Source organism: Stenella coeruleoalba, assembly GCF_951394435.1.
Source record: "Stenella coeruleoalba genome assembly, chromosome: 7".
In the NCBI taxonomy this organism is placed as follows: domain Eukaryota; kingdom Metazoa; phylum Chordata; class Mammalia; order Artiodactyla; family Delphinidae; genus Stenella; species Stenella coeruleoalba.
In genome coordinates, this window is record NC_137153.1 from 30,162,240 (window position 1) to 30,177,879 (window position 15,640).

General features: G+C 50.3%; 1 protein-coding gene across 16 annotated transcripts in view; it reads right to left on the bottom strand.

The window, feature by feature from the left end:
- Nucleotides 1–5,242: 5,242 nt before the first annotated feature.
- SECISBP2 (SECIS binding protein 2) overlaps nt 5,243–15,640 on the bottom strand; it is a 39,611-nt gene continuing 29,213 nt past the window's right edge. For 15 of the 16 annotated variants that reach the window (XM_079925934.1, XM_079925931.1, XM_079925936.1 and 12 more), the window contains 4 exons: nt 15,398–15,618; nt 7,170–7,324; nt 6,639–6,831; nt 5,243–6,188 (listed from right to left, as the gene is read on the bottom strand). In XM_079925934.1, the coding sequence (XP_079782060.1) occupies nt 6,085–6,188; nt 6,639–6,831; nt 7,170–7,324; nt 15,398–15,618 (673 nt within the window). In that variant the 3' untranslated portion in view covers nt 5,243–6,084. The other variant, XM_079925925.1, reaches the window with a different exon arrangement.

Here is a 15,640-nt window from a genome sequence, read left to right on the forward strand (position 1 = left end):
TCCTACGAGGCCCTTTCTCCCCAAGGTGCAGTCTTTGGACAGGCAGCATTCCTACTACTTGGGAGTTCGTTAGAAACGCACAGCGACTCAGAAGTCCCGGGAGCACCTTGTGTTAACTTCTCCAGGAGATTCCTACGTGCGCTAGTGAGGAGGCTGGTCTGCCCCGCACCCGTCCACTGTCGTGCGGAGGGCCTCTGGCTACAGCCCACACTTGGAGCAGCAGGCCGTCCAGGGCTTAGGTTGGGCCATCTGTGAGGACTTAGGTTGGCAAGAGGCTGGGGCCTCATCATTCAGTACATAAAGCCCACCATCCTGTCTGCCTTCAGTGCGGGTGCTGCCCAGGTCACCCGTCCTGTGCTCTCCAAGAACACAGTCTCTTGGGGAGCAGAGGCAGGGCAGCTCCCCGGCTGTGCAGAGAGGCTAGGGTCCTTGGGGCCACGTGCTTCTGCTTCTGCACAGCCTTTGAAGCAGCCTGCGCGCCAACTCCCTGTTGCCCAAGCTCCTGAGCGTCTCCCAGCTGCTGGCCTAGGACCCTGTGTGCTTGGGTCTGCTGATTCTGCCAGGGGCCGTTTCCACTGGTCCCTCTGTTTCTCAACTTTCAGGTTTTCACTGTTTCCTCTCCTATTCTTTGTCCTTTTTCAAGAGTTTATATGTAAATGTACATATTTTAAAAGGTCCTTTGTCCTTTAAGTGGGGGTTACAGAGAAAAGGAAGTTACAAATATTCGCTCCCACCTAGAACCTCCGTTCCTGTCGTTTCTGTAGAATGCCCTTGCCTGTTGCTGTCAAGGTAAAATGAATGATCTCGTCATAAGTGTGCCTTACAAATTGTGACCTCTTATCCAGAAGTCAAGTGAACGGTACTATCAGCAAGTAGCTAAGTAGGAGTAGCCAGAGAAGCAACTAGGCAGTTGGGGCCATTACTGCTTGACCTCATCTAACTCAGCTGCCTTATAAGGAAGGTGCAGCTCACAGATGATGAAGGTTAAGTGACTCATGCAAGGTCACACAGCTCACTAGCCAGTAAGGAGCAGGGCTTGACTCTGATGGCAAGAAAATTTACACCTGGGTCACTCTGTGGACAGTAGACCCAAAATCCAGGAGAGGGCATGAGCACAGTTAAGACAGCTCAGTATTTTCTATCTCCCCACAGACCCCACCATGTTTACTGAAGGTACGGGTGGTGGTGGGTGAGGATGTGTTAGAAGATGAAATGTTTCTTTTGGGATTTGGATTCGCACGTGTTGAGTCAGGAGCCCCTGCAGGGCCCCTGTAGTGAAGGGCCACTAAGGGCCCTCCTCCAGAACTCTGGGTGCCTCCCACTGTCGTCCTGGGATGGGGCAGCTCCAGCCGAGGGCTGGTTGTGTGGCTACCGTCACCATTGGGCCTGCTCAGCTCTGCTCAGGGTATTAGTTCGACTTATTGTCTGAAGGACTCAGGTCGTTGGAACCCATTTCTTTCTTGCTTTTTTAAAAGAATTTATTTTGGCTGCGGCGGGTCTTAGTTGCAGCACGCAGCATCTTTAGTTGCGGCATGCATGCAGGATCTAGTTCCCCGACTAGGGATCGAACCCGGGCCCCCTGCAATGGGAGCCCGGAGTCTTCCCACTGGACCACCAGGGAAGTCCCTGGAACCCATTTCTGAAATTAGTCACGTGAGCTATAGTTGAAAGCAATGACGGGGTGCATTTTTATGTTTACAAAGAAAAGCTATGGCTCTCAGACTCATGCCACCCTGACAACCCCTACAAGTAACTCATTTTCAAAATTCAGGATCAAACACAAAAGGAGGGCAGTGCGGGGCGAGTAGCACGTGATGTAAGGGGACGCCAGACCTCATTACCGAGCAGGTTTCTGAACCTCAGCTCCCGCCTCACTCGAGGGAGGCAGCAGCAGCCCCTGCCCCCCACCGCCACGAGCCCCAGAGTATCTGGATTGCTCGTGAGGTGTGGGGAGTTAGCCCCTCTCCTGGCTACACAGAAAGGGCCAGTGAGATGTGCGGCTGGGGCCACTGTGACCTTGGGGAGCAGCTGCTGTGGGAGTTGGTGGCCCGGGGAAGGGCAGGCAGGGGGCACTGACTATGGAAGCCCCTGCAGCCAGGAAGGCGAGGCCCGAGGGGTAAACGCCTCACCCCTGCCCACTTGGCTGCCTCGGCCTGGCTCGGCCCTACAGAGGGGCATCACCTAGCTCACAGCACAGCCTCGGTGCGTGGAGGGCCCCCGGGGGACCGTGAAGGCCAGCAAGCTGAGACCTGGAGCCCCGCCTCTGTCTTGCAGAGGCGACCCAGCAGGAGAGGTGGACCAGAGAGCTCGCCACCTGGAGGGCCGTGGTCGGGGAACACGACCGCATGATGCACAGCTGGAGGAAGGAGTGGGTATGTGGCCGGGCCCGAGGGAGGGCAGGGGTCTGGGGGGCCCGTGCTGCCAGTGGGCCCCACGTGCTTCCTGCTGGCCCACTGAGCAGTTCTGCTTTCTGAAACCTGCACCCCTGCCACCCGCAGCCATCCAGCCTGGAGCCAATCCCCGGAAGGGAGTCAGCGCAGGGTGGGGCCCTTACAGGAAACCGAAATCAGGCAGGGCCAGTTGGTTCTGGCAAGAAGCCCCCATGGCCACTGCGACCCCCAGACACAGCTTAGCACACCAGGCTTCCCTCCCGCGGGACCCTAGACCCCACAGGGGGCACACGGGAAGGGGACTCGAGGCCCTCCTGTTCTGCCAGGAACTCGAAGTCCACGTTGTTCTTTCAGGAACGCTGTAACCAGGACACCTAGCCACCAGGAGGCAGTGCTGACTCCAACCCCAAGCCGACCTTGCCGTCACCTGCCATGCAGCCCTGGATGCCCCAGGGCAGTGAGCTGCCTCCCCGCTGCTGGACGAGGCCATCAGGGCTGCTCAGTGGAGAACACGGAGCCCTGAGTGAACCTGCGACAGTAGCCGAAACCTCTTTTAATTAGGTGCTTAGATGGGACAGAATGGCCTGACAGAAACAGGAAACCAAAAAGGTGTTAACAGGCTACAGACAGAAACCCTGGTTAAGACGGCAGTGTGCATGACGGTTCCTCCCCCAGAAGCACTGTTGTTACGCTCCACAGGTCACTCCTCACCATCTGACTGATTTCATGTCATGCAAAGGGGCCGCCCCCTGCCCCCGAAACAGCCCAGTGTTAGCTCAGTCCCCTCTTAACTGCTGGTTTTACTGCTGTGGAGCCACCTTCATACTTAGCCACTCGACTCTAAAGGACAGGGAAGGGCAAGGCTTCAAATGACAAGAATTTGCCTTAAACCTTGAGTGCTGAGGTCCCAACTCAGGAGCTAACAAACATGGATTGAAGAGACTCTGTTATTCCTCACTAATATCAGAGCTTCGGCCTGTTTTCTAAAGCTCCCAGTGTGCACCTGTGCACTGGCGGCCACGGCCTGGGCACCGAGCTTGTATGAAGCGGAAAAGCCAGCAGGTCAGCTGTGTGCCTCTCCCGGGTCACAGTCACTCTTCTCACAGCGGTGCGGGTCTGATGAGGCTACTCTGTACACATGCTTCTGGGTCCCTAGTTGTTCACGCTGTGTGTGTGTGTGTGTGTGTGTGTGTGTGTGTGTGTATAAATATGAAGGCCGAGGCTGCTCAGCCTGTAACCTTACAGATACTTTTTGTTTGTGGAATGACGTTTTTTTAATGGAATGCCAGTCTATCATAAAACCAAAACCTCTGTTAAGTTATACTTCTCCTGTGACCCTAGCAAATGGATGTCTCCTCAGCTTCATGACCACAGCTGTTTCCAGACCCCCTTGTCCTGAAGCTGGGTACCTTCGTACAAGAGCAGCACACATTTCCAGCCAGTCACCTAGAGGATCCGTTCTGAACAAGGCTTCTGAGGACAGCTGGCTTCGGGGTTAAAGTTGTCCCGTTTGCCCACCCAGCTGCTGGCCCACCTTGCCAGCAGACGCCGAGCTGGCTCACGGACCGCCACGCACTGTGACAGGGTTTTTGGTGAAACACCCATCGACCCTCGCTGTGGTTCTAGTGCAGGTAGGCTCCAGCCACCACAGCTGCGGAGTGGATAGCTCCAAGACTGGGGCCCTTTCCTTGGTGCTATGATTCTTCCTCAAGTTTGGATACAGTCAGAGCACTTTCATGCCCAACAAAACAAAACAGACACTTGCAGTTATCACAACGTCAACATGCAGGGTCCTGGTGGGAAATGGGATTATGAAGATGAGTTTTCTCTGAACTGTTGGAAGAAAATAAAGAGTTCTTTCTACATTTGCTCAGTGAAGCGTGTTTGTATTTGGGGAGCCTGCCTGCTTTCTGTGGCACCATCAGTACAGAGTAGGTCACTGTGTCACCTGCAGCAGTGGCCTCTGTCAGGAAAATGACACCATGACCAGGGCAACTCAGCATTAAGTCACACAAGTGAACCCTCTCAGGAGCTGAATGAATGTGATGTTAAAAACCCAACGTACTTTGTTCAGCTAATCTGAACAAATACTACAGACCCAGAGGCCTTGGGGGCTCTGGACAAACAACGTGCATCTCTAGCAGAGATTTCTTAATGATTTTTTGATTTGTCAGTTTTATAATTCTAGACTGCTGAATGCAGCTGACAAGCTATTTAACTTTCTCCCTATAAGTTCATTTGGAACCTTTACTTTTCAAACCTACTATAGTTGACACAGGGTGGGGTCCTCCCTGCTATTCCTCCTGGTGGCCCTGAGGGAGAAACCTGTGACAGGATGGAGGGCTTGGTGGACCAGATTGCATGTCCCTCATTTAAACAGCTCAGAAAGTGTATGGAAAAGCAGGGCACACACCGGGAACAACAGATGAGAAGATAGACTGGTGCTTCCCACAGATGACCTCCACCTCGCCGCCAGCCCTGGCCACGCAGCGGGCCATTTCCGACTCCTTATTCCACTTTTATTTGCTTGTCACAGGCCACTCACTCTCAGAGGTACATCTGGCATGACTGAATTCAACTAACAGTATTTTCAAGCCCACACGATACCTTGCTTGCTTGACAAGTGCAAAGCAGTGAAACTCGTTCCTGCCATTTCCCGTGACCAGCACGCCAGCAGGCCAGACCGAGGCGGGTCCAGCAACAGTCTCTAAGGGTTAGTCTCTACTTCGAGACCCAAGAGGCCTAAGCGCAGCAAACCTCTCCCTGCTCAGTCCCCTTCAGTTCAAAGAAGAGTGCCCAAAAGACACGTATCAGGACGCAGGACCACTGATTAGACCAAGATGACTGGAGTCTCCAGTGAAATTAAATAATCACTCTTTATTCAAAATAAATAAGCCCTCTTACTTACAGGAAAATATGAAAGTAAACTTCTATCCTTCTGGCCTCTAAGATAGAAACCACATTCAAAATATGTTCACTTACAAAAGAAAAATATTTGCAGATTATTTGCAGAAAACTGAAATTTAGGAACTTCAATATACATGTTTCTTTGCGAAATAAAGAATAAAAGGAATAATTCATGTCAAAAGGTCACAGGTTAGAGAACGGATTTTCCTCCTGAGGCTCATTTTAGCAAACCCTCCAAGTACCCCCAAATCTTCTGGCCAAAAAGCCACAACCTGAGAAAGGAACCCCTCCCCACCCCACCGCTCCTGCACTAACACTGGCTCCCACAGCGCCCGTCCAGCGGCTTCTGCAGGGCTGTGCTGGGTCACCGGGACCGGGAACATCAGGCTGGCACCCCGCTGCCTCCCAGCCACATCACCTCAGACCCCCGCTGCTTTCCACAAACTAACTTGTCTCAGCTACTCTGCAATGGAGAGACGTTCCCTTAGCAGCAGAGTACTCCAAGTACCACCTTTTCCAGCATTTTCCAGACTCATATTGCACTCAGAGGGCCAAGGCTGCATCCCGAGGCTTTGTGAAAAGGTTTCCGCCAGCATACCAAGTGCCCGTCCATGGGACTCGCAGCTTTTGGATGCCTACAAACACCACTGGTTAACTTCCCAATTAAACAAACAGTCATACAAAACACACACTAGGTCAACGAAGAACTGAGAAGAAGAAAAAGACCCCGAAGTCTTTCAGCCCCCGCCCCCTTACCCCAAATATACAAACACACAGGAAAGAACTTTTATAAATTCAAGTTCATCATCTGAGAGGTCGAAGCCTCCAGCGATTCCTCCAGTTCCAGGGCACGTCGAGTGTATGCTTCCAGATGGTTTCTCCAGATTTCAACTGGAAACAAGAAAGTGCACAGCTGATGAACGGCAGGGACAGTCAGGGAAGTCTCTTGGAAAGCAAGCAGCATGTGGCCTGCCCAGCGAACCAGCTCCCTAGATGGGGCCCAGCAAGGACTCAAGCCCAAGTCCCCAACTGCAACCCCCTCGTGAGCAGCACCAAGCACCTTGGCGCACGCCGGCCTTGACAACCGCCCGCCAGGGATACAGCTGTCCTCAAGGATGCCCTCTGTTTGGGTGCCATCTGACCCGAGGTCTGTCTGAGACATCCACTGACCAGCCCTCCCAAGTCTGAGACCACCTCTTAAACAAGGGCCGGGTCTTAACGGGGCCTTTTGCAGCTGGTCCTGCCACAGTGGCCATGCTGCTCTCCTGGGCACCCTTTTTAATCAGTGTCGATGAAGACTTAGAGGAGGCTCAACCCCAAATCCATTCCCCCAGCACTCACTGTAGTGTGGCTCCTCTTTTCCGGCAGGGGCCAGGGGTCTGTTCTCTGCAGAGCAGCTGGGGCCCTGCGTGGGCGGGCTAGCGGGTGCAAGGGGCCCAGGCTCTCCCGGCAGCTCCCAGTGCGCATTCTCCAGCATGGTCCTGTACGCCTGCCGGGCCGCCATCGTCAGCTCGACCATCTTGTGGAACTGGTCCTTGGGCAGAAACGAGAGCACAGGTGACATCCCCTGCAAACTGGCGATGGCGCCCTCCACGGGGAAGCAGGGTGATGCCCGCCTGCGGTGCTGCCCGAGGGAAGAGCAGGTGCTGACCTCAGGCCTGCTTAAGGCTCCTCTGCGGCAGGAGTGAGCCTGGACCTAAATTCGGAATCACACTTCCATGCTTTTAAGGAAAGAAGGCCACCAACGCTGCTGCCTTCAACACGGGGGCCCCTGAGGCTCAGGGCTGCTGTGCTGTGGAAGTGCAGACAACCACCATCCCTCCCGACTCCCTCCCACAAGCAAGATAGGCCGGCGCCCCCTCGCCATCTCACCTGGGCCCCGTCGTAGCTAAAGATCCCCACCACGCTGACAGGAACAGCCTTGTTCAGACTGCGCCCCAGAGCTTTGCGGTTGAGAGCAAACACAAAGGGGATGTTCTGCTCACAGGCGTAGTCAATGATGGTGTGCAGGGTATCGTCCAGCCCACCTGATCAAAGGACAATGAAAATGACAAGGAAGTGCATCACACGAGCGTGCTGGTGACACTGGCCGCCAAGGGCTTTTCCCGACAGTGACACTCCTGGCTATTTCCTTACTCAAGCCAGTGTACCAGGCCAGGTTTGACCAGGAGAGAGCCAGTCACTGCGGTGCAAGTACACTACTACTCTAGGCCACATGGAAGAAATCAACTCTCCAAGAGACACTTCTAAAAGCAATAAAACATGTCCACGTCAAGTCAACATCTGGTGCTGGTGCTGTGCGTAATGGAAAAATGAAGGCTTGGTTAAGTATCTGCTGAATACCGCGTGCCACTCTCGGTCTAACGGCCTCGTGTGGACTGGCTCCTATATCCTCACAAAACCCTGAGGGGGAGGCTGCACCCCACTTAAGAGATGGAAATCCAGAGCCCAGAGAGGTCACTGAGTACCTCCAACCCTGCCTCCCAGCGAAGCAGCAGCCAGGCAGGAGTGGGGCGGGGGTGGCACTGAGAGCAGAGAGGGTTAAGGGAGCCCTGCATGCGGGTGACATGCCTGTGAAGCCAGAAACCCAGCAGCACTGACAAGTTACCACCAACAGGAGGATCACATCTGGACGTCTGTGCACAAGTAGTGCAGAAACCAGTATGCACACACGCATCAGCCAGCTAGAACATAAAACGGAAGAAATGACTTTATACATGACAGCAACCAAACACTACAACAGGTAAGGATAAATGTGGCAAGAAACGTGAGAGATTTATAGAGCAACTTCAACATGCTAGTGAAACACAATAGGAAATCTAAACAAAAGGCACCTATGCTCTTGGATGGAATGATCCAATATGATCACGTCAATTTTATGTTAATGTAAAACTTTTTATACTGTAACTTACTCTAAGTGGGTTTTGAGAAATTAAAAAATATTGTGTTGGCCAAAAGGTTCATTCTTTTTTTCCGTAAGATGTCTCCAGTAGCACTTAGATGTCTTTAACTTCATTCGAAACAATTTTGTTAGATTGTATTGTGACAGCTGCCATATCAGCAGGCATTTAAAAAAACATCAAAATTGGTGAATTTTTGTGTAGCCATTTTAATATTGAAGATGGAAGAAAAAAAGCAACATTTTCGGCATATTATGCTTTATTATTTCAAGAAAGGTGGAAACGCAAAAGAAAGATTTGTGCAGTGTACGGAGAAGGTGCTGTGACTGATCAAATGTGTCAAAAGTGATTTGCAAAGTTTCATGCTGGAGATTTCTCGCTGGCTGATGCTGCACAGTCGGGCAGACCAGTTGAAGTTGATAGCGACCAAATCAAGACATTAACTGAGAACAATCAACGTTACACCACACTCAGGAGACAGCCGACATACTCAAAATATTCAAATCAAGCACTGAAAATCATTTGCACCAGCTTGGTTATGTTAATCGCTTTGATGTTTGCGTTCCACATAAGCAAAAAAACCTTCTTGACTGTATTTCGTTATGCGATTCTCTACTGAAACGTAACGAAAATGTTCCGTTTTTAAAACAAATTGTGATGGGTGATGCAAAGTGGATACTGTACAATAATGTGAAATGGAAGAGATCCTGGGGCAAGCAAAACGAACAACCACCAACCACACCAAAGGCTGGTCTTCATCCAAAGAAAGTGATGGTGTATATACAGTGGGATTGGAAGGGAGTTCTCTATCATGAGCTCCTTCTGGAAAACCAAACGATTAATTCCAAGAAGTACTGCTCCCAGTTAGACAAAATGAAAGCAGCACTTGAGAAACATCCAGAATTAGTCAAAAGAAAATGCATAATCTTCCATCAGGATGACGCAAGACTGCATGTTTCTTTGATAACCAGGCAAAAACTGTTACAGCTTGGCTGGGCTGGGAAGTTCTGATTCATCCGTCGTATTCACCAGACATTGCACCTTCAGATTTCCATTTATTTCAGTCTTTACAAAAGTCTCTTGACTGAAAAAATTTCCATTTCCTGGAAGACTGTAAAAGGCACCCGGGACAGTTCTTTGCTCAAAAAGTTTTGGGAATATGGAATTATGAAGTTGCCTGAAAAATGGCAGAAGGTAGTGGAACAAAAGGGTGAATACGTTGTTCAATAAAGTTCTTGGTGAAAATGAAAAATGTGTCTTTTATTTTTACTTAAAAATCAAAGAAACTTTTTGGCCAACCCAATACATAATATGAGAACAGCCTTTTGAAAAAGGAAACGTCAGGCTAGCATCGCCAGGTATTAAAGCTTGCTATAAAACTACAAAAATGTAAACGGGGGATGAAGAGCGACAGAATGGAAGGTCCAGAAACGACCCAAATGCGTGGTGCTTGAGCAGGTCTGCAAAAGCACTCTGAAGCACCGGAGAAGGTGCAGAAGGGACAGCGAGCAGGTCAGCCTCTGCGAAGATCCATCTTAGACTAAAATGCGTTCAACCTAAACAAAAATGAAAACATGGAAGAACCAGGAAAAAAAAAGAATTAAGAAAAAAAATCTTTAATAATCCTGGAGCAGGAAGGTCGATGAATGACAAAACCTAGATGCAATAAAAACAAGAATAAAAAATACTAATATGTACACACCTGAAGTCTCTGAATGGCCAAAAAAGGTTTAAAGAAAAACAGACACATGACAAAACAAAAATATTTACAACTCTTACCCGAAGGGGCTCTTATTTATTAAAAAAAGGTATACATAAATATAAAAAAGACTGACATCCTAAAAGACAAATGGGTAAAGAATCAACAATTTACAGAAAATGCCAAGCCCTTAAACAAGTGGAAAGGTGCTCAACCTCCCTTCACAAGAAAATGCTAACAGAATCTTCCCAAGAGGGTGGGGAGGCCAGGAGGAAGCAGCAGCCCGGCTTCAGGGGCTGGAGTGTCCCCGGGGGGCAGCGTGGCATGTGCGTTAACCTGGTAAGTGCACAGGCCATTTCGCTCTAGGAATGTACCTACGGAGATGTTCAGTAAGAAACAACAGTGTGTGGACTTCCCTGGTGGTTCAGTGGTTAAGACTGCACTTCCACTGCAGGGGGTGTGGGCTTGATCCCTGGTTGGGGAACTAAGATCCTGCATGCCGCACAGCGTGGCCAGAAAAAAAAAAAGAAAAAAACTACAGTGTGAAAGGTGCATCCTTGTTTACGGCTACAGAAATCTGAATGCAACTTAAGTGACCATCAGCCCGGGACTGCGCAGCCAGAAGAATGGGAGTGTCCCAAGCCAGACTGTGATACTAAAAAGAGCAAGGCACAAATGGGATCCAGGACACCAGATCTCACACTCACACACACACACACACACGGACTAACAAGGACACATCAAAATATGGCAATGGTGGTTGCCTCTGGGTGGTGGGAAGTATCTGGGGGGACTTACTCCCAAAGGAAAGTAACAAGCACTGAATCCTGCCCTCTTGCATGGTGAGCTGTTTGAACCTAGCATCTGAAAGGAGGTTACAGCATGGCATTGCCCCGGTTCCTCTGGAAACTGACCAATTCCTGAGTGAACACCCAACATCTGCATGGAAGGAAAAATTTCCCAAGATCTCCTATCACCTGGTATCTAATTATATATGATTACCTAATCTTCTTTCAAGAGGAACTTCTCAAATGCACATCCTACTGCTCTGAGGGAACTGGGAACTCATTCTGCAGCTGGTTTGACTGGGGATTAATGGTTAAGCCCCATATCCCTGAAATCTGCCCACCCCCCTGCCCCAGATCTACCTGAAGAGTATCAAAGATGAGGATGAAATCTCTGGGGATATAAACTTTAAAGAAAAAACAGTTCTGGGCAGGTGGTGAAAAGGGGGAGACAGGACCAGAGGTGAGGCGATGGCTGTGTTCCTTACAGTGAGATATTTTCAGCTTACCATGGGAGGCTGACCGAGTCTCTTCAACATCAGCCCCATGGCCTCTCACTCAAGAGTCTGTCTCTGCCTTGTGTCCACCCCAACCCAGGAGCTGGTCACAAAGGCTGTTACAGCAGTGTACCGAAAAGAGCTATAATGCGACCGGCCCAACAGCTGCCATCCATAAAAAGGCCAACTTACTTGGCTGACCCTTCTGGTCCCTGAATTTGGGCTTTGGGAGGACCCTTGTCACCCCAACTATGAAGAGTGGCTACTGTACCCAAAATGCATATGAGGATTACACTGAACACCAGCTTTCCTTCTGTGAGTCTGGAATGTGGGGACATGCCAGGCAGAGGGTGCCCATGTGACCAGCCCCAAGGAGCCTCCCTGGTAGATGACATCACACTTCACACGTGTTGTCACATCTCGTTTTGAGGGAATTCAGCGCGTCCTCTGACTCCCCTGGGAGAGGACACTGGAAGCATGCCCTGCTTTCCCCGACACAGCAGCCAAGTCAAGATGGTTTTGCTCAGCCCAGCTCCCAGCCGACGTTACTAGTGAGAGCTGAAAGCATCTCCAAGTGCCGACTTCTCAAAGTTCCACAGGAAGACAACTTAAAACAAGCAAATGCTCAATCAGGTAAACAATTTCCATTTAAAGTTTAAGTTCAGAATTGTCAGAAAAATGCCACTCGGAGCAAATACAGTATTTTAACATAATCCCAGGCTGTAATACTAAATCTTACATGTAAAATGATGACAATCTATTGGCTATCTTTTCAAAGGAATAAACATTCCTAAAACACATAATCGAGTTCTTTATGCTTCAAAGCAAAAAAAAAAAAAAAACAATGTAGGGACGGATGATTAAACAACGTATTTTAAATGAGTAACAAATCCTTGAGATGTCCATCAGTACATTCTTAGCTCCATTCTCTGCCACAGTCAGAGGAGTGGAGGCTTAAAGAAAGAGCAAGGTGGACTGCCAACTGAGTACACACATTCCCATTTTTTGGTTTGTCTTTTTAAATTTATTATTATTATAATTTTAAAATTTATTTTTGGCTGCTTTGGGTCTTTGTTGCTGCATGTGGGCTTTCTCTAGTTGCGGTGAGCGGGGGGCTGCTCTTCGTTGAGGTGCACGGGCTTCTCACTGGGATGGCTTCTCTTGTTGTGGAACACGGGATCTAGGCACGTGGGCTTCAGTAGCTGCGGCACATGGGCTCAGCAGTTGTGGCTCTCGGGCTCTAGAGCGCAGGCTCAGTAGTTGTGGCACATGGGCTTAGTTGCTCTGTGGCATGTGGGATCTTCCTGGACCAGGGCTCAAACCCGTGTCCCCTGCATTGGCAGGCATATTCTTAACCACTGTGCCACCAGGGAAGTCCCTGGTTTGTCTTTTAAAGGTGAAAATCCACAGGAGAATGCAAGATAAGAGCAAAAAAGTTTTGGAAGCTGAAATGCAAACAGTTGACTCAGCTGACCTAAGCCAACAATGGGAAAACCCCTAGACCCAGCCATTTACACCCTAGAATTCAATCCCCAGAGCTTGGCAGCTAACAGGCAGCACCGGGCACTTCAGAGACAGGGTGAAGTTCAGATGAGGTGACAGCAAGTTGATGTCCAGACCCACTTCACCCAGCCGACATGCCAGTGCCAGGCCTCTGGTGAGGCAGATGGGCAGGTCTGTGGGACACTGGGACCCACACTTCTAACCGTGGGCGTAAGGACAAGGTCACAGACTCCCAGCAGGAGGTAAGAGAGTTCTTCCCCAGGGAATATGGAGTCAGAGAGACAGAGCAGCAGCCCAGCTGTCATCCTACAGCAGAGGTTCTAGCTTGGCATCCACAGCAGCAACTAAGAACTTACTAGAAATGCAAATTTTGGGGCCTGCTGAACCTGCTCAGGAAGAAACTCTGGAATCTGTGTCTTCACCAGCCTCCTGGGTGACTCTGATGCTCACTACAGTTTGAGAACCACTGCCCTCAAATGCAGCTCAAAGCCTTTAAATGCCAGCCCCACCCCCAGATTTCTAGTCAGCTATAATAGCTGTTAAAGACAAACAGGGGACTTCCCTGGTGGTCCAGTGGTTAAGACTCCATGCTCCCAATGCAGGGGGCACAGGTTTGATTCCTGGTTGGGGAACTAAGATCCCACATGCTGCACGGTGTGGCCAAAAAAATTTAATAATTAAAAAGACAAACAGATAGCAGACACCGGTATCTGCAGAAACCTCCACCATGAGATCAAAACAGCAAACCACCTGGGAAGGGAGGCTATGCAGGGAGAAGGAAACCTCACATCACTATTATTCTCAGGGAGGAAACACATCCACAGAGGAACGGCAGCTGCAACACACAAAGAAACTTCAGAAAACAATAAAAATAGCTCCCAGAAATTAAAAATAATAGCAGAAATAAAAACCTCTATAGAAAGATTGAGACATAGTTGAAGAATCCTTACGGAAAACAGAACCAAACGAAAGAGGTGAAAGGAAGAGGAAAAGTCACAGGAGGACAGCAGTGCAGGAGGCCCAGCATCTGAGCAACATGGTTCCAGGAAGAGCCTAGAGAGGACCAACTGTAGGGAGATTCAGAGCACAAACCCAACAGCACGTCCGAGAACTGAGGGCACTGCCTGCAAACCGCCCCACCTCCCAGAACCCTGCGCACAAGGAATTTCCCACAAGCTTCCAGAGATAAGGGAGAACAAAGGGGAAAAGGTCAGAAACCAGAAAGCCTGGATTTCAAGCACCATCTTCTAAATGTGCTGCCATGTACCCTTTCTCTCATAAGCCACTGGGGGATGTGCACACCCCGAGACAAAGGAGTGCACGAGAGCCACTAAACACCACACCCCAACAGGAGATGGGGGAGGCCGTCCCCAGGACGACAGCTGCACAGGAAGCACAGAGCCTGGAACGATTCCAGGAGAGAAGCTGCAGAATGCCCGATGCACCCATTGCCTTAAGAGGTTCAGGTAGCCGGGTGAGAGCTTGAGGAGTGATTCATTTCAAGTTCAGCGCCTGCCATGGGACTGTGGTGGGGACACTGCCAGCACACAACCGAATAGGCAGGTCCCGAGACCTCTTTCTGATGGCTGGGACTGGACCTGCCCTGAACTAGGACAGGGATAAGCCCACTGGGCTGGCAATGAGCAGGTCCAGCTGCTGCCCTAGTGCCCCTGGGTGCTGCAGGCAAGTCAGGAAACCTCAAGTCTTCAGACTGGAACAGCAACCAGAAAAGCTCAGGGCTAGGATCTGGACTGGATCCCTCAAAGTCCAGTTCCAGCCGAGTGGAAGTTTACACTGAAGGAGAGAGGAATAGGACCAGAGAAGGACTCCGAACACTTACACGAAGATGGAGGACCAGTGTCTAAGTGACGGCATTCTGCTCTTAACTGACAACCCCTCTACTGCGCAGCCTGAGGAGGACACAAAATGGACCACCCAAGGGCCAATGGGAGGTGTCGCAGACGTCCATCTGTCAGTCACCTCGCCCAGCGTATCACATCCCGAAAAACGGAACCAATCTTCCAGCATCAGTAAGATGGCCAAGTGCTTGGACAAACCCATCTTTTTGTTGTTGTTGTTCTTTTTATTTATTTATTTTTGGCTGTGTTGGGTCTTCATTTCTGTGCGAGAGCTTTCTCTAGTTGCGGCGAGCAGGGGCCACTCTTCATTGCGGTGCGCGGGCCTCTCACTGTTGTGGCCTCTCTTGTTGCGGAGCATAGGCTCCAGACACGCAGGCTCAGTAGTTGTGGCTCACAGGCCCAGTTGCTCCGTGGCATGTGGGATCTTCCCAGACCAGGGCTCAAACCCGTGTCCCCTGCACTGGCAGGCAGATTCTCAACCACTGTCCCACCAGGGAAGCCCAACAAACCCATCTTTAATCAGTGGACAGATGAGTTAGTCACAGACTGAGCAAGCACATTTAAAACCGACAAAAGCCCAATGCAGGGACCGCCTAGCTGCCAGTCACAAAGCCTCTGTGGTGCGAGTGACCAGTAACCACAAGAGGCCTGCGCAGGCCAGCTGAGCTGTGAAGACCACAGCCTGCCTCACAGAGGAATGCACTGGCTGATCCCATAAACTCTGGAAACAAATTACTCAGTTAAGAGAAAATGAAAGAAACTGAGGTGCCGAGGCTGCGGTGCCCCTTAGCTGCTGATGCGTGTGTGGCAGCCAGAGGGCAGGGGGCCACATGCCAGGGACGCCACAGCGCCCTTACCTTTCGACTGTATCTTCTCACAGTTGGGGGAGATGATGACGCATTTCAACTTTTTGAGCTTCAGATGTTTGAGAACTTCCCTCAGCCCCAACACAAGTCGGCGTTTGGTCTTAGCCTTGACTGGATCTTTCTGGTACATACGATCTTGGAAACGAACCAGCTCTTTCAGCAGGTCCGTAACACAAGCGTCAACTTCTTTACTGAGCATCTGGCTGCAGTAGCTGAAAGAAACGTTAGACACAG